Raw genomic sequence first — 20,100 nt, forward strand, 5'->3', positions numbered from 1 at the left:
TGCTTCCACTTTCCACCAGTCCTCCAGGGGCCTCCCTCTGGTCATCCCCCAGGCAGATGCCTGGAACATCCCCATCTCCTTGAGATGCTGTTCAGTAGACTGCAACCACAAGGCATGTGGTCAGCCCTTTGACCTCCTCCACTCATGAGGCTCCCTCACTGAGAGAATCTGGGTAGTAGGATCAGCATCAGGAAAACGAGTCACACGTCCATACAGATGCAGCTGCTGCTCAGGGAAGATGCAAGTAACAAACCTCATTTGAGTCTCTCTCAGTAAACTCTCGTTACAAAGACACAAAGTCCAACCAGCAAGAGCCAAAGATTGTCGGAAGAGACCTGGTGCCAAAGGAACCAAGTCTCCATCTCAGATCCCTGGTCAGAGTCATAGTCTCACATCCATAGAGCAACACTGACAGCCCCAACGACCTGAAGACTCAGACTTTTGTCCTCCAGCATAGGTACTGACAGCGCCACACCTCATGATCCTGTGAATCCATGCTTCCGCAGGCCCAACCCAAATGTCCATTGACCTCTGACCCACAGCCAGCAGAGACAAGAATATCACTGCCAAGCTAAGTGAATCTCTCCATGACCTTAACATCCTCACCACAAACAGGTACAGCCAAGATAGCAGCATCCAAGATGTCATTGAAAGCCTGGATCTTACTTTTGACCCAGCAAACCTGTAATCCCAGCAGCTCTGACTACTCATTCAGCATCTCACAGGCCCCCAAAAGGATATCTGGAGTCTCCGCAAAGATGACTTCATCATTTGCAAAATCAAGGTCAGAGGTTTTGACATTCCCAAACGATGCATCGCAGCTTGATCTCTCAGACATCCTCCCCAGAATCCAGTAAACCCTGACAAACTCCAGTAACAACTGGAGATAAGTCAGAGATGGTACCACCACATCTCACAACACTCTCAGTTCCAGAGTACAGTTCAGACATCAAATTGATCAGTTTTGGTGGCACCCCACGAAGATCAAGAATGCTCCAGAGGGCATCCCGATTCACTGAATCAAACGCTTCAAAGAGATCAACATTGGCTGCAAGCAGCCCCTGCCGAAACTCGTCTGCGTTCAGTTGTGAGGGCTAAAATAGAGATTTTAGTTTTTCTTTCGCTTAAAACTTGCTTTTAAATATTTTTCTCTGATTAAGGTTTGTTTATTGCTTGCATATAGTTAAATTTTTGTTCGTGTTCTGATGTTGTTTTTTTAAATGATTTACGATATAACCATGAATTTTATTTGGAGAGACGGGCCGAATAGAAACTCTGTGCAGCACGACTGTGATGTGGAAAGCAGTGCTGACCCAGAAAAGCGGGAGGGAATCACGTCCCCCCCATCCCCCATGTATCTCTCTCTCTGTGTCTCTCTCTCTCTGTGTCTCTCTCTCTCTGTGTCTCTCTCTCTGTGTCTCTCTCTCTGTGTCTCTCTCTCTGTGTCTCTCTCTCTGTGTCTCTCTCTCTGTGTCTCTCTCTCTGTGTCTCTCTCTCTGTCTCTCTCTCTGTGTCTCTCTCTCTCTCTCTCTCTCTCTCTCTCTCTCTCTCTCTCTCTCTCTCTCTCTCTCTCTCTCTCTCTCTCTCTCTCTCTCTCTCTCTCTCTGTGTCTCTCTCTCTCTCTCTGTGTCTCTCTCTCTCTCTCTCTCTCTCTCTCTCTCTCTCTCTCTGTCTCTCTCTCTCTCTCTGTGTCTCTCTCTCTCTCTCTGTGTCTCTCTCTCTCTCTCTCTCTCTCTCTCTCTCTCTCTCTCTCTCTCTCTCTCTCTCTCTCTCTCTCTCTCTCTCTCTCTCTCTCTGTCTCTCTCCCTCTCTCTCTCTCTCTCTCTCTCTCTCTCTCTCTGTCTCTCTCTCTCTCTCTGTGTCTCTCTCTCTCTCTCTGTGTCTCTCTCTCTCTCTGTGTCTCTCTCTCTCTCTCTGTGTCTCTCTCTCTCTCTCTCTCTTTCTCTCTCTCTCTCTCTCTCTCTCTCTCTCTGTGTCTTTCTCTCTCTCTCTCTCTCTCTCTCTCATTCTCTCTCTCTCTCTCTCTGGAGCTTTGAGATAAGGAAAATACGGTGATCGTTAATGCAGATGTCTTGTGAGAGTTCCACGAACAGGAACCCTGTTTATTGTTCAAACCAGGGAAAAAAGACTCCCATATATGGCACTTCTCAGGATCCACACTCTTGACGGCTAAACCATGAAACATGCTCCATGCAAAAGCAGGTCAGGCTACTCACCTCACAAAGGGTCTTGCTCAAAAAGTAATGCGCCAAAAAAAAGTATATAAAGAGGGATGACTGAAGATAGGAAGAGCAGATTGTACTACTCAATCTCGCATTATATTCGACCTGTGCTGGTTAGTTTAACTATTTGTTAGTTTAATTGTTCGTTTAACGGACTGTTTGTTTTATTATTTGTTAGTTTAAATGATTATTTGTTTCACAGATTGTAGTTTGATCAATTGGCTGCTTAATGGTTTGATTGATGATGAAAAAGAAATTATAGACCTGTTCTTGACTTCACATGTGCTGTTTTGTGATGGTATATTATCTTTGTGGTGATTATACTGTTAGATTTGCCTGATTATTGTGTCTCTCCAAATCAAAGCATTGTAATTCAAGGTCCAGCGTTCGAACCCTGAAACAGTGAGGACCCGAAGAGCAAGGATACGGTCAATCGTTGACCTCTTTAGTGTAAAGCCTGACTGCTCTGGACGCTGGTGCTCAAGCAGATGGTGGCGAACCCTATCAAGAATTATCCGAGCAAAGACCTTGCCCGGCACTGAGAGCAGCGTCACCCCTCGGTAGTTGTTGCAGTCTTGGCGATCACCCTTCCCTTTCCAGAGAGGGACAACAAGGCCCCTCTTCCAGTCAGTTGGGATGATGCCTGTGTTCCAGGCAGAGCACAAAACTGCATGCAACGATGCGAGTTCAGCATTTCCACCAGCCTTGAGAAGTTCAGTATGGATGCCACAGATACCAGGAGCCTTACTCCGTTTCAACCGGTTCACCACAGCCCGTGTTTCCACAAATGAATGTGGACCACAGTTGATTGGAGGGTCAGCAAAAGGGATTGTAACATCCCTTTCATCCAACTCTACAGCTGTGGATAAGCCTGGTTCAGCCACTCAAAGTAACTGGCCCAGCGGGCCTTTACTTCGGACTCCTCTGTCAAGAGCCCACCACCCTCTGCACTTACGGCAGTACACCGAGGGATGGGCTTGGATGAACGCAAAGCACAAATTCCCCAATAAGCAGGACAATAATCACTTGACGACAGGTGATGCTCTACCCCCTCACAGATTCCTCACACATCGGCCTCCTTGTCCACCCTGAGTGCACGTACAGTTTTACGCCTCAGCTCCCTGAACAGCTCAGCTCTGCCATTCAGCCTGGCCCTGCGACTCTGGTCAATGGTATCCAGTGTCCCTTGAGAGACAGCATTCTTCTTCACCTCACGGTGAGTTTAAGACATCCACCGGCAACATCAAGGAAGGTGGTCTTGACAGCACTCCACAACTCTTCAGGATTCCCCAAAGCACCCAGACCCCCCAAATCTCCACTCAGCCTGTTTGCAAACACCTCAGCTCTACCCTCTCATCCTTGAGCTTGCCAACATACAGCTGAGGCTGTGATGGTGTCACTCTCCTGGATTTAAGCTGCAACTTCAGAGTGGCTGCAACAAGCCTGTGGTCAGTATTAAGGAACTGTGCACTCCAGTAGACCCTGCAGTTCTGGATCATCCTCCAGCGACCATCAATGAGCAGACAGTCAATCTCCTTTGCTACACCGCCAGTGTGAAATACCAAGTCCAGAGATGAGCCTGTGGGCGCTGAAATCATGAACCGGCCACCCTAAGTCTATGACTTCTTGCAAAGTCAAGGAACTTTGTGCTATTCTGGGTCACAGTTCCAGACCCATGGGGACCAACACATGTCTCCTAACCATCCCAATCGGTTATAGTCGATGCATTGAAATCCCCCAAGACTGGAAGAGTATCTCGCCTGGGACACTGATCACCTTCAGCCTTGAGCGTGGGATAGAATGTTTCCTTCTCGGTGAGATCACTCACTTCATTCAGAGCATATACAGAAACCAGGGAGTGACGCAAATTCCCATACGCCCAATGAGTGACGAATCCTTAGTCTCATAATACGCTCGTTGACCAGTGTTACCTCAATTACCATTGGAGTCAGCTTGTTGGATACAGCAACAGCAACTCCTTGGGCAATGGTGACCATCAGAGGCACAAGACCAATCGTAGGTGTAACCACGCACCATGAACTCGCCGCAATCCGGTCTCCGAACCCAGAGAGTGCTGCAATACCGATGTCCAAACACTTGAGCTCAGATGATAAGAGCCAGTGATCATCCTCTCTTAAGGATTGGACATTCCAGGCACCCACCCGAAGGGATGGCCTCAGGTTAACCCAAGGAGTCCGCCGTCTGGTGGACGACACCTCATCACCACCCTGACACACACTCACACAATCTGACCCGGGAAGGTCACCCCGTGTTTGCCCCTCCTATCATCAAAGCTTGGGGGTCACAAACCCATCATCCGGTGAGCTGCCTTGCGAAGGGCAGCTGCACAGGAGGTACTCCCACGGAGTTGGTTTTCAGATTTTTAATGCTTTTAATACATTTTGTGGAAATGAAGGGTTTTACGGTGGCCGGAGTGCAAATCTTGCCACCAACCTCCGAATAAAAAGTAACCCAACTGCAGGAGGATGTCCGCAGAGTTGGGCACTCGATACGAATGGCCGTTGGCTCACAAGGAGCTCCTCCGCTCTTTGACAGGTTTTGTTTTTCATCCTGCTGGGTATCCATATCATGTACCCTCCTCACCAGAAAACCTGGTGTGGGAGACGGTTTCGTCACCGATAATCCGACCATGGAACAGGTTAGTACAGGTTTACATGGTACCTGTAGCAAGTCACAGATCTAATCTGACCTGACCTGATACATAGTTCAACCCAGTGTCAGAAAGCTGAGACTCCGTTGAAGGTCATGGGTCTTGCAGCAGGACAATAGCCTTAAACACACTTCAAAAAACACCCAGGAATGGTTCAAGACAAAACACTGGACTGTTCTGAAGTGGCCAGCAATGAGTCCAGATCTAAATCCCATTGAACACCTGTGGGGAGATCTGAAAACAGCAGTTGGGAGAAGGCACCCTTCAAATCTGGGAGAAGTGGAGCAGTTTCCACAAGAAGAGTGGGCCATCCTGCCAGTAGAGGTGTACGAAGCTCATTGATGGCTACAGGAAGTGCTTGACTGCAGTTACTTTGTCCAAATGCTGTGTTACCAAATATTAAGTCAAGGGTGTCAATAATTTTGTCAATGTCATTTCTTTGTATTTTCTGATTTAAAAGGATATATTAAGTTCTGAATTAAAAAACAAAGGTTCTGTAACATGAACAGTGAAATAAGGAATTGTGTAGACAAAATACTTTTGCCAATTTCAACTAATTTTTTGAGAAAATTGCGAGTTATTCGAAAAAGAAGTGCAAGGGTGCCAATATTTTTGGCCACGACTATGCACAAACAAACATACATCAATGTATATATGTTTATTATTAATAATATGTGTTATATTTCAACCTTTGAAGTTATCAATGATTATGATGATAATTTAAGCACTGGTTGTAATCTCCTTACATGAGTATCAAAAGGCAGGACGGCCACAAAGTATCATCGTTTTCCTTTTCGGATTAAGGTTTCAGGACCAAGTTGTGGTTCTTGTGAAAGCAAGCAAGGCGCGCAGCACGATGCAATGGGGGTTACCGGGAAAAGCTGTTGTAAACGAATGAAAACCTGGGTTGGCCTGTTCAGTGCTCCCCCGATGGAGCCAAGGCTCAGGTCGTTCTTGATCTTCATCTGGATGGCTCAGTGTGCCAGGTGGAAACCGAGATTGAAACCCTGTTGTCCACCACATGATTCACGTACAATCTCCTCGGTGAACAATAGATTAATGTAAAAACCAACAACAATAATTCATGGATCTCGAAGGAAACGCCTGATGGTCTAACTCGACCTGCCACTCGCTCAAAACTTAATGATGTGTTCATTCCAACAGCTCCTGTACGGTTGAGAAAACATTTGCAAAACACAGCAATAATATTCCTCTCAGCATTCACCTTTGTGATCTATTATCCAGCGAATCAAAATCCATACCCAACACTGCTGCACAAACTCTGAAGGTTAAAGCACCATTAGTGTCAATTACTAAACCATAATCATCCCTGATGAGCGGTTAATTGTCCTTTTTGTGCTAATTAATCTATTACCTCTTGCACGATTATCGTATTTTCTGCAATAATCTGTCGTTTCATATATATGTATCCCTGGTGCGAAGGCAAAGAGGCCCGCACTGAACCCAACAGCCCCAACCCAACCTCACACTGCAAATCTCCCCCACCCCAACGAACCCACGTACAGAAACCGGGAGCTGTACGCGAATAGAGCCCGGCATAACGAGCCTGGAAAATTGACGTGAATGACAAAACGATTCAGGCAGCAGCAAAGACCGCAGCTTTAAGAGTTGCGGTTTGATCGATTCTGCGAGGAGAGCGGTTTTCTTTTTTTGTGGGAGGTAAACCGAAAACGAAAGCCATCAGTTTTAGCCACCCACTGGCTCATGAAACACCGGCCTGAGTGAAAACGCAGGATCAGCAAGAGTTTTGAGCCTGGGTGGATGAGGCCCTGGCAAAATAAATAAATAAATAAATAAATAAATAAAAAAAACCAACACAACCGGTGATGGTTCATTGGGGGGAGAAAGAAAAAAAGAAAAAAATATATCAGAAAGCTCTTGCTCTTCTGGGAGACAGCGAGTGACAATGGAAGCCAATGATGTGAGCAACGGTGATTTAACAGACCTTCCTTCCATCAAAGCCAGCTCAGGATTGCAGAGCCATCATTGTATAAAAGTACAAAGACCTTCATAGATCCAATCATAATCACTTCCTGATCTTTCACTAATGTATTCCATGAACAATATGCATCCGCAAAAAAATTAATATTGTGCCAATTATTAAACTACAAATACATGAGATTTTTGGTGCAACGAGCTCTTATATACATGACCATTTGTCTCCTTGGGCTCTTGTGTCCTACCATCATTGCACTCCGTGTGAATCTAGTCTGTCATGGACATACCACCTTTAAGAAAGGTCCTCATTGTCTGCTCTTGATCTCGAAAGGTTTAGTCAGCCAAAGTACCATCAAGGGGCAGCACGTTCTCTAAGAAGTCCCCATCGAGACCCAACACATCGGTTACATTGGTGAGTTCTCTGAAATGCTATTTTCTTATTCTTCAAATAATTTTTCCAGAACCAGAGTTCAAAATCAGCAGAATCCTCTTTTAGACCATCAAATGGAATTATTTCAGGGAAGGGGCACAGTCAGTACTGCCAAAAATAAATAAATAAATAAATAAATAAATAACCCAGCGTTTTCTTCAATTCCTCTTGTCTTTGTTGCGATGGACAGAGTGGGAGATGACATCTCAAAGAAGATGAGAGAAGACAGAGGACACCAGCAGTTACAATTCATTGTTAATCATTAAGGCAACAATACATTTACAACATTGAATAATCACCATCAATATTCAAGCAAACCGGTCGATAATCATGATATGAAACTAAAAACCCTACAAAGTAGAATAGGCACTTGCAAAGAGATAAAGCCCTTCAAATGAATATATATTATTAGTTCCACCCTTCATTTGTGCACACAATGGCGAGCCAAAAACTCAACAACGATGGAATAGATTCAAATGAAAAGAGCTTTGCTTTGTGTTTGACTCAATTAATGTTATTCATGGATTGGCCCTATCTACAAGGAGAGGATTTACTCAAAAGCTCAAATTAATGATGTACTTTAGGGCCTTTTGCAATGAGCCGTAAGCAGAAGCACTCCCTTTTAGCCATTATCTTGCGAAGTTTCCTGGAGCCCATAGCAGCCGCTTGCTTTGCCAGAAAGAGCCTTTATCAGGCTTTCAAAGGAAGTCACAAGACGAGAGCTCCGTGGAAATGCCAGAAGCCGGAACATGGGAGCAAATTTGGTTAGTGGTGCTCTTCATTGGCACTTACCTGGGAGAGGCCCAGGTAGATAGAAACCGTTTCAGATATGTAGAGGAACCGCCCGTCGTAGTTCAGTGTAAAAACAAACCCATCCAGTGACTGCAGACAGAAACACATAATGGAAAGTAAAATAATAATAATAATAATAATAATCATAATAACGATTTATTCAAAATCTAGATGTGGATTAAAGACATGCAATTGCTTCAAGAGGAAGGGTCAAAAAGTTTCTCCCCTTTTCAGAAAAGTTTTGGAGCTGAAATCATGACTTCTGTTTCGACAGCAGACACACCCCCCGCTATGGGGGAGGGGCAGATGATTGGTGGGTGGGGGGGGGGAGCATGACACCTGCTGCAAAGACATATAAAAGGACAAACCACTGCGCGAATTTAGCTGGCACAGGACCGTCCGTTCCTTCACGATTGGGGTGGAGGAAGGTGGCGGGGGATGTTTTGACTCTCCCTCGTAATGCCATTGCCAAGTGATATATAAATATATATATATATATATATATATATATATATATATATATATATATATATATATATATATATATATATATATATATTACATGAAAGTTTTGCAACATCGTTTATTTCTACATCAATTGGCCAGCCCGTAACTCTAATAAAAACCACCTGAGCAGAAAGCAGTTGCAGCCTTTAGTGACTGAAATGCAGGACAGTACCACCAAGCGAAGCACAATGAATGCGAAACACGTCTGTCAGCTAATATATTGACAAATTGCCTGCACTTGCATGTGAACCTAATTACACTGCACACGGTCAAGAAGATGCAAAGGTTAGCATTTCAAACCTGTCCAATGCCTTGTCAGTAAAAAGTGATGGAGCTTGTCAGGTGAATCCCTGCCTCATGACTCCTTGATTGCATAAGCACTTGATTGTTATGACAGGTTTTTTTTTTTTTAATTGGACATCAATTAAACATTCGTTCAATTTCTACAAAAAAAAAAAAAGGCATGAACACAAGAGTTTGCAAACAAAGGAAAAGGCAGTGGAAATTAGTCAGGCGAATGTTGGGCTTTCTGCATGTATTTTTCGGCTCCAGTTGGTGCAAAGTAAATAATTATAATTAAATGACCAAGTGATGCAGACAATTCATCTTGAATGTGCCTGCGGCTTTGCTGGTTTTATTAATTGGCAGAGATTATTGCCGGACACACGCAGTTGCGTTTTCTTGGAAGAGAGGCAGCTTTGGCTGCAATTTTATCAGCCGAACCGCAGTACATCAGCACAAAAGTGAGAGATGGAGCGGCGGGGGTTTGAGCACTTTTGCAAGGAGAAGCACATTCCTGGAGATTTCCACAAATCTATGATTAAGTGAAGCAAAAACTAAGAAAGATTGCCGAGGAAGAGGTGACCAGCATTGGTTGCGATAAAAAAATAAATAAAAAAGAAGAGAAAAACCATTGGCCGAGAGGGATGGGGCGATATGGGAATGGGACTTGCACCTAATGGGATCTGCAGAAGAGAGTTGCGCTGCCTGAGAGTTGGCAGTGCAAGTGACAGGCTGATCCTGAAAGACCTTCCCGTGCTGTTTCGAGAGAGAGGACATCACCCAAGATGTTGGTTGAAGCTTTGAACCTTGTGCCACCTCACAAGTCATCAGCCCCGATACCCTCCTCTCTTTATGGGCTGGAGCGCTAAATCGGCACATGCAAGAGCTTTTTCCAGGTTTGGGCTTCGCAACAGCATGATCAGGAAACCACAGTGTGGAAATGACTAATTATTTCAGCGTTTTGTGCATTAGTTAATAGCATACTACGAGAGTTTGATATTCATGATGATTTTTGCTTCTGACATCACGTAGAGTCGTAGACCTCGGGCGTAAAGTTAAAGCTTACAATTATGTTTGGATAAATTTGTACGTGTTGCAAAACATCATTGTCTAGCAAATACATATTGTTCTAAGATCTGATGACGAATTTTGTCTGGCGGATTTGTCATCCCCGAGGTACACCTGTGTCACTGATGCAGTGCCCCTACACATTCAAGCAGGAAGTTGGAACTTGGCCACGGTGCCGACAAACAATCGGATACTCTTGTGAAAGACACCGTGGCATATTTTATGTCTCCTAGCTAATGGTATCAGATGAAACAGCCGGCTTAGCATCCCCATGTATTATGATTATTTTTAGAACCAATGCACACGTGATAAACTACAAAATGTTTCGGATGTGATTAGTGTATTTAAAATTTTCGTTCCTAATGCTTGACTGTATACTGAAGAAGCTGTCAGATTGCTTAATAAAGTGGAGTTATAATGTCATCACATCACAGTCCTGTTTTTGAGTGCAGCAAATGTCCCACAATCGTGCTTGATCAAGTCCCAGCTGAAAAGAGTACTCCAATTTTAATCACAAAAAGCATTTATGTGTTACACACACACACACACACACACACACACACACACACACACACACACACACACACACACACACACACACACACACACACACACACACACACACACACACACACACACACACACACACACCTGCCTAACTCAGCCAGCTCTCTGGATCCATCTATTCCCATCACCACTAGGCATTTATGCAATTCCCTGTTTAAAATGATCCACTGCTGTTGTGCTCTCACGGTGGAAAAATGTAAAGAGGACATTGTTTCAAGATACCATGGTCATGAGATTCCTGTAGCACGATCAATGCTGTTGGAGCAGCACAATTACAAAATATATCGTCGAGGAATTGAAAAAGGGTGAAGAACGAACTGCATTTTAAAAGGACACATTGCCGAGTGCACATCAGGCATGTACTGCAATAATTTGGTCGAGTGCTTCAATACATCGGTCGTAACAGTGCATCAGCAATGGCAAAACAAGGGAGGAGGCCAACAAGAAAGTTCAAAGTAAAAATAAAAAAAATAAAGCTATTAACACTCGTAGAATGGTCAAATATTTTGTCACATTTTATCAGCATCCAAGAGCAGCCAATGAGAATGTAATGCGGGGCAGGATACATACATCTCCAAAGAACCTGGCATCAAATGGACTGCTTGAGTTGAACCCCACGTGTTTCAGACATCAGGAAGGAAGTACAGCTAACACCTACAGTAAAGTTTTTTTTCCAATTGCTGAGAAGGTTTTATTTTTTAATGAGATCTCGAAAGAACTAAGAACAGGCTGTTTATGGAGATTAAATGTACACTCAGACATGGCTACCTTAGCCATGATGCCCAACAACGGTTCTACAACAATGAAGGCAATTCTTCTTCCACCTCATTGTACAACGGAGGCATTTGTTCTGTTATGTGGAAATCACATTCGTCATTTTCTCCAAGGACTCTGTTGCTGCTATATTCAAACACTGATAATGTGTTCCCATGGTAAAGCTCACACAAAAGGAATAGCAGAATTGGCTGTTGGTCTTCTTGAGAATGGTTATTTGGTCATTTCAGAAGGGATCAGATTGTTATTTCAGAACCTTAATGTACAGGAACCCAACATGCAACAACTGACTTCTTGATTTTATTTTTTTCTCATGTCATCCAACCTTGCACAAGCATGCAGTGGTTTGAACACTTCAGTTGAGAGGGAACATCTTCTCTGATCACCCAAAGACAATAAAATGAATTGGCCATCTGAGAAATGCCCTATTGACAAATAGCTACCGTCCTGCAGGTATGCCCCCTGTTGCCAGATTTTTGCCCTCTCCATATGTTCTCACCAACGGATGAATCAAGCACACGACCATGTCAGATTATCCCTGTTGTCTTGTGTTCTGGGTGTATCAAAACGAATTTGGAGAATAAAGCATACTGCCATCTGAATTGGTGTTGTGCACCAGTCCATGTGCATTCTCAAAATATGTTTATATTAAGTGTTAACATGCAAACAGACCAGGCAAGTCAGGCTAATGAGGACAACCTCGACAGCATACCCCTATCTGAAAATTGGAGTATTTGAGAACAGGATTGTTCAAAGGACACATGGCAAACTCACCAAAATGGACGTCATTGGGTGCAATATCACAGACATGCAAAGGGCCATCCATTTATTACACCCAGAGAAAAATAGTGGAATGTTGAGGACTTTGAAAGGGAATGATGAATGAGGTTGCGGTAAGTTTTTTTTTGTCGCATATTATAGTTTTGAAAGTTCATGAGGGAGGAAAGCAATGGTGGAGCCAATAACATTAGCTTCTCCCACCATAAAGTTACAAGCACAATTTGCAACATTAAATTCCAAACGGTGGACTGATTACGAACCATGGACATGTTCCAAACACCTTGAGAAGATGGTTTGAAACATCTTCCCTGAAAGAAAACAATTTGGAAAAGAAACGCTTTTCAAGGAGTATCTAGAACTAAATCGCCATTCCACATTCATGAAAGATTATAAGCGTACATGTGCGTGCGCATGTGTGTACATGCACGACGACATTCAACCAATCATCAGTTATTTTAGTAATATATATATATATATATATATATATATATATATATATATATATATATATATATATATATATATATATATATATATATTCTTTGGATTTTAGTAATATAAACTAGAAAACTCTAGACCCATGAACAACAAAATTCAGCAAACCATAATGTACATCAAATAATTATATTGATTACAACGATAGACAATAGATATTTTGCCAATTAAATGACTGGCATGGGATGGTCCTTGTATGTATATCTGCTGGGATAGTTTGTCTTGTTTAAACCTACCCACAACGACGTTGCAGCACAGACGCACATTTAAGTAAAATGACAGAGAATGATGAATGAAGGCACCGGCACAGTCGAAGCAATAATGACGGTAAGAAACATGAGAAGAGAAGAGAAAAGAATACGGAGGTCTGCCCTTGGTCACCGGTATCTAAGTGATAAAAAGAGTGCAGCAATTTGTGGTGACATTAGTGAGGGTGGTGGGCGTGACAGCTCAGTGTTACCAGAAAGGATTTCCTTACTCCCCCACCCCCAACACTTCATTTAAAACAGCCGACAAATGTCTTTATTATTGGCTAACCCACCTGCAGGATTTGACTTCCGAGGTGCTGCTCAAAAACTTCCATAGTCAATACGCTGGGACTTTGACAGTGTTGTTGCCGCCCCATGCCTGCAATACATGATCATACGTGATGACTGTTAAGCACACAAAGCCAGCATAACACAAGTATTTCCTGAGAAAAAAAGTCATGAGGTACAAACAAAATCCGATGTGGTCCACAGGAATACACAAAAATTTGAAATGAACGTATTTTTTTCAATGTAAATAATTTAAACAGGAATCCACTGTTTTTATTTTAGTTCAGTTCAGTTTTTAAGACCCATGAGAAGTTCATATTATAATATATTGTTGTGGTTCTGGGAACCGCATCCCTCCAAAGCAATAGCAACCATGATACAGTGGTCCCAAGACAGTTACTCCATTAATATACGTTCAGATAGTCCCTTCCCTCTTGTCTAGCGGGACAACGGGATAGTGCGTTGTGTAAACTTCATAGCTCGGTCTGATTAAATTTCTGCACTCATTCCTATTCTTTTTTCTACTCTTATTCCTGAGGTAAATCCCAGCCATGTGTGCCCTTCGCTGTGAGATGGGTCCTCAGCGAAGGCCAAGCAGGCATTACGCCGGACACCCCTCTGCAGAAATCACAGCCTGCTGAACTCACGTGCAGCGGTAATTCCCACCCACTGGACAGAAGGCGCACCGAACACGACGCCCACACTGCACGGACCACGTACCAGGGAGATGGAAGAAATGGCACCCTAAATGCTGGCAACTTTCAGTACACATTCAGCGCACACAATTCCACCCATTTCTCCATTTAATAATTGTATCTATCTTCTCCTTCAACTCAACCCTACATACATAATTATATCCAAAGTTTTCCCTCAATTCCCTGACACAGATCAGGGCTGGCACCGTGCATCCCACCGCTTTTGATAATCGCGAACACTATGCTCGATGGTGGGCGGACCCGCGCGCTGGCCACGTGCTTAATGGCGGCCCCGCGTGCTGGTCACGTGCTTAATGGCGGCCCCGCGCGCTGGCCACGTGCTTAATGGCGGCCCCGCGCGCTGGCCACATGCTTAATGGCGGCCCCGCGCGCTGGCCACGTGCTTAATGGCGGCCCCGCGCGCTGGCCACGTGCTTAATGGCGGCCCCGCGCGCTGGCCACGTGCTTAATGGCGGCCCCGTGCGCTGGCCACGTGCTTAACGGCGGACTTGCGTTCGGCCAAGATACTTTATCATCATGCATAACGAGGCATGAATAACACACATCTTTGGTCGGATCTACGCATGGGGTGACAATGACATCTTGCAATTGGTCTTCACTCACCACGGCGGCAACAAATGTCTCCCGTGGATGGCAGACATCCTCCCGCACCTCCACCTCGATGCAGCTGCCATCAGGCAGAGGAAGGCTGTGCGGCCGGATCGCTTCGGCCGCATGGCGCACCGTGGAGCAGGAACATTGACCAGCGCCAACCCCGGGTCGCCAGGATACGGGACGGAGTTCGTTGCAAGGAAATTTATGTCATGGTGCTTGGAGCGAGACGATTACGCAGCTCGGAACCATCTGGCCAGAAGTGAAATGAAGCCGCTTCCGGTCATGGCAGCCGGCCCGTGTGCTGGCTGGTGCCTAAACAGAGTGCCCGATTCGGGTGATGACACATTGCTTCAGGTCATCGCCCTGCCCCGCACCATCGGATCTATAAAAGGATGGGTCGTGGGGCAGTGGGAGGGAGAGTGGTCGTCGTTCCTGCTCGTTGTTCCTGTTGTGTCGTTCCTGCCTATCATTCCTTTCTTCATTCCTGGCGGCTCGTTCTGTCTGGCTTGGGATTGACAATCTACCCATTTGCCTGTTGACTCCGCCCTTCTCTGCCAACTTGCTCCAGACTACGTCTCTCTCTCCACCCATTGGCTTTTGGCTCCACCCAAGTCCCTCCCTTCATGCCCGACGGTCGCATCTCATTCTCTGGACCGACGCCAGCTGCATGAAATGCCACGGAGCAAGAGACGATGCGCCAGCTGTCAGCGAGGTATCGCCCAACAGAGCATCTCCCCCAAAACATATTGGTGACAATCGTGCAAGGTATTGAGAGACCGTTAGCCTCATCCCCTCTCCTTTTTCTCTACATTAACTACTCTTCATCGGTGTGTGTATGTGTGTGTGTGTGTGTGTGTGTGTGTGTGTGTGTGTGTGTGTGTGTGTGTGTGTGTGTGTGTGTGTGTGTGTGTGTGTGTGTGTAATGGGGCCTGTCCTCGTTAAAGTTAAGAGTGTACAAGAATTATATCGGGATAACTCTGCTCTGTGTCTGCTTTTGTAAGTTGCTTGTATATTGCCGCACCTTTCACATTTCTTTCAATTCCTGCTACAGACAACAATAAATGCTATATTGAATGTGCCACATATCTTTCCTCGCCTGCTTGTTAATAAATCCTTTGTAAAAATGTTCCCAGCTAGTTTTTGTCTTTTCTTTCATTGTTCCATCATGGTCTGGATCTTAACTTAGCCGGGACTTTATTCCCAACGATCCATTCCTTTTCGCCAGTACATCCTTGGCAGTGTCGCTCGGCTGCATCTGATCCGGTTCGGACAAGGCATGTCCCCTAGTAATGAGATCACATGGTTATTTTTAGGTAACTAGATTAACGAGATGGAGGACCCTAAGTCACGTGGTTGATTTATTGGCGTTCACGGTCAGTTCGCGATCCGCCGCGTCACGGAATTAGCCGTGTGTGATCGCCTGCAATTCCAGGGAGTCTGGTGGGAATCTGAGATAGCTTCACCGCACCCCCCCCCCACCCCGCAGTGGTCTTCCCACCCAAACCCCAGCCCACAATTGTATGTATATATATATATATATATATATATATATATATATATATATATATATATATATACATACATATGTATATACATATGTATATACATATGTATATATATATGGAAATATATTCAACTCAACTATAGAAGCGCGCTGACTCCATGACAAGATGACGATGTCATGTGTATAAATTACACCAACACATCACCTCCAAACTAGGAAGCGTCCATATGGTCCTCAAACCTTTGCAGACTGAGATTAAAGCCTATGGTCACAAATACATGAAAGCAGAGATGTTGATCGAGATGTCACCCTTGATGTGGGCTCATCAGGTACAGTTTTTCAGAGGAGCTGGGTTTGATTTCCAGTCTGGGCCAGTAATTTTCCATATAGAATATAAATATATATATATATATATATATATATATATATATATATATATATATATATATATATATATACATATAAATATATGTCAGGCCAGGTCAGGAAGGGGAGCATGCGCCAGAGCAGCGCGTCGCTGTGTCTACTTTTGGCCAGTACTCCAGGAGCCTCCATCTGGCCATCCCCCAGAGAGGTGCCTGGCCCATCTCCATCTCCTTGAAATGCCGATAACCTTCTGTAACCACGAGGCACATGGTTGGCCCATTGGCCTCCTCCACTCATGAGGCTCCCTCACTGAGAGAATCTGGTGAGCAGGATCAGCGTCAGGACAACGAGCCCAGCAGACATCAGGAAATTCGGAAAATCACTGGATGTGGTACACTCCTCAGGATTGAGGATTCTCAGATCAGACCACAATGATGATTCAAACGGGAACTTCTTGATAATGGTCTTCACAAATTTAGTATAGAACAGACTACATGGACCGATGGATTTGGTGAAGTCAAGTTCTCTGCCTTCCTCGATCGTGGTGTACTTTCTCTCTTGAGATCGGAAAAATAAAATCAATATTTCTCTGTTTCTTGCTACTTTTGTCCGTTTTACACATAGAAGCAGGACATTTCAGTGGTCGGTCAGGAAGCGAGACGCATAACATCAAATCGGGACTGTCCCACCCAACAAGAAAACTACAGTTGGAAGCTGTTTCGGACTCAGTGCCATTCCTGAAAAGAGCCCTCGGAACAAAATTTTGAGAACAACAAAACTTCACAGCTTGGTCAGTGAATGGTGACCCCTCACTAAAATGGAGGTGGATACCTCGAGCCATGGGAGGACTCCGTTCCACCTTCTGAAACCCGAATCGCGGGATAACAACCAACAAAACACATCGACACACGCTGAAGGTATGATAGATAAAATTATGCTGTAAATGGAATTCAAAATTGAGGCCACTATATGTGGATGCAGATCACTAGGATATCCATTATTGGCAACAGTGAGTCAGGCAACGAGAGCACCGAAGCCATTATATTTAGTTAAAGGATGCAGCGAAGAACCGAGTTAAATTAAATGAATACATCATGATAGCCCAACCAAGATAGCATCTGGATTCACAGAAATTTGAGTGATTAACTGCACAAGCATGATTAATGGAAACACAAAGTAACTTCTGTACAAAATAGACAAATAGGAAACTAATAATGCACACCTGCAAGTGTTGATTAACAAGCCAATAACGAAGCATTTAATATGTGCAATCGGCGCTCGAGCCCAACTGACTTTAAGACATCTAAAATGTAACCACGGTAAGCAAATTATCTCCTTAAAGAGACCTCAAATTAATACCAGATCCATACGCAGTCATACAAAAGGCCACAAGTCGAGAGACAGAAGTCTTGACTTTGTTGCTGGCAGATGACGAAAGCTTCCACAGCATTTTCTCTTTATCCATAATTCTCATTCAACTTTAGGATTACAGACATATTGGCTCAATATAAGAACTGAACAACAGAGGGCTGAGACATGTAGCAGTGGTGCAGCTAGGATTAGTGCCGGGATTGTGCTCAAGGGAGCTTGAAAGAGAAAGTATTTCAACGAGGTGGCTCGGTGGGTATCACGTCTCTACCTGTGCTGAAGGACAGGTGGAGATGGTTGACATATGTGAATGTACACATTAACTGGTACCTTGAACCAAGATAGTTGAAGATGAAGACAGACAAGAGGTAAATTGTTTTGGATTGATTCCAGCACACCTGCATCATAGCCTGAGCTTTTACCTGTTATATAAGCCATGTCTCCAAACAAAGACTGAGTTAAAGTTTACACCAAATGGTAGAAACTTTGCATTGGACCAGGTTGTGTATAAAAATGTGCAACGCTTTGTATCAGAGGGATATTTAGAAGGCTGAAGCAGACTTAAGTGCAGGCGTGGACAATGACAGTCAGAGATATTGGATAATGACAAATAGCAAAAAAGGAGGGCAACTAATTAAAACTAGAAGGGAACTTGGAAGAGCACATACCTCTGCACCACAATGCCTGATCCAAGAGATCATACCAGACACAAAACAATTTAGAAATATCACGCTATATATCGTTTTTAGCAATATTTTCAATGGTGAAAAATCACTGTAAAAAACTTCAAAAGTTCTCGTGTCCGAAACCGGATTGTGATCTTTCCCAAAAATCGAATCAATTTGTCTTTGTCACACACCCAACCTGTCTACCAAGTTTCGTCCGAATCCGTCTGCAACTTTTTGAGATATCCTGCACACAAACAAACAGACAAATGAAAAACCACTCATGGAGCAACTTATGGCAAAAACAAACGGCACTGAGTAAAGCGCATCCCTCCGCCAGGCTGAACAGTTTACGTTTTGTATCCCACTTATTGGTTGGATCTGGATCTGGACCTGAACGAAAATTGAAAAGCTTTATTCTCATCACACACACTAACCTGTCCACCAATTCTCGTCCGAATTCATCCACAACATAACTTTATATATCAAGGTACATATCGTTTTGGCCCTATCTCTCAATGATGAGGAATCACTTAAAAATTATCGGATTTGGACACAGATCCTCACCGAAATTGATTCAATTAGTCCTTGTCACACAACCAATCTGTCCAGCAAGTTTTGTCCGAATCGTTCCACAACTTATGGAGCTATCATGCAATATTGTTTCATCCCCATCTTTCAATGCTGAAGAATTACTTAAAAAAAAATAAAAAAAGATCTAGCTTCCGGATCTGGATTTGGATCTTCACCAAAATTGTGCCTTGCTGTCCTTGGCCGGTCACCAACAAGCAAAAAAAAAAAATCTTGAAAACTGTCCAAAAATTGTGACAAACAGCCAAATGTGACGGAACAAGATACTTGGCAAAAAAAATTTTTTTCAGACAGACAAAAAGACAGGCAGGGGTGAAAACATAACCTCCTTTCACCTTCAGTGGCGGAGGTAACGAACATACCTTGTGGTAAATATATTTAGTCAGCCAAAACATTAGTCATCTGTCGTCAACATGAGCAAAGACAGGAAAACTCTTCTATGGTGGCAGAGGTATCGACAAGGATATCAAAGTGAAGGTGGAGAAGCACCAACCCAGTGAACTGGTTTTCCATATTCGACTGGAGTAATGTCTTAATACTATAGTCAACTACGTCAACATTCTCACAAAAAATTAGTGACTGGTAAGGTGCACATAATACTGAATTAATCTTTGGGGAAAAGGCAGTTTCTGACCCATGTATAATGAACACTAGAAAACCAGCAAATGTTCCGGCAACGTCTATACTTATCCTACCGGCCGTAGCGGCCTCGTGCAAGTTCTTGGGATGGCAGTGAACTGTCACTTACACACAGCCAACCTTACATTAGCACACTATTACATGGAAAGTAAAACAAACAGTGAATAAAAACAAATTCTTACAACAAAGAATAAATAAAGGGGAGTGCTGAAGCACCTGAAGTCCCCTCTGGTTATACCGGTGCACAGATACTGATAGTACAAAGACAAGGATAAGCAGGTATCTAGGACTGACAGAGAGAGTTGGAGGAATAATCATAGGATTGGCCAATTTGACAGTGAGTTGACATCTTACGTGACTGAGGGAGAAGCAGTATTGGATAGAAGCAAAAAAGAGGTTACACACAATGGAGAAAAAACAATGGTCTGAAGTTGTGGTGGAAAACGAAGAGTAGAGGATGAAACTTCTTGGTGGAGAGATCTGGAGGTATAACAACATAAAGAGCTGGTAGTAAACAGAGTCCACCAACCAGTCTGTTGTGGGAAAAAAGCAAATCCTGTGCTTTGGCATCGAA

The 20,100-nt window shown here is 43.9% G+C and overlaps 1 protein-coding gene across 7 annotated transcripts in view; it reads right to left on the bottom strand.

Annotated features, from left to right (window-relative positions):
• Positions 1 to 20,100, bottom strand: part of NPAS3 (neuronal PAS domain protein 3) — a 476,441-nt gene that overhangs the window by 128,436 nt on the left and 327,905 nt on the right. For 6 of the 7 annotated variants that reach the window (XM_085878121.1, XM_085878123.1, XM_085878120.1 and 3 more), the window contains 2 exons: positions 13,089 to 13,174; positions 8,075 to 8,164 (listed from right to left, as the gene is read on the bottom strand). In XM_085878121.1, coding sequence (XP_085734247.1) covers positions 8,075 to 8,164; positions 13,089 to 13,174 — 176 coding nt within the window. Of the gene's footprint in view, positions 1 to 8,074; positions 8,165 to 12,783; positions 12,935 to 13,088; positions 13,175 to 20,100 lie in introns of those variants that run through there. The other variant, XM_085878127.1, reaches the window with a different exon arrangement.

This window comes from Eptatretus burgeri, chromosome 4 (assembly GCF_056783735.1).
Source record: "Eptatretus burgeri isolate ZD-2024b chromosome 4, Ebu_testis_v1, whole genome shotgun sequence".
NCBI lineage: Eukaryota > Metazoa > Chordata > Myxini > Myxiniformes > Myxinidae > Eptatretus > Eptatretus burgeri.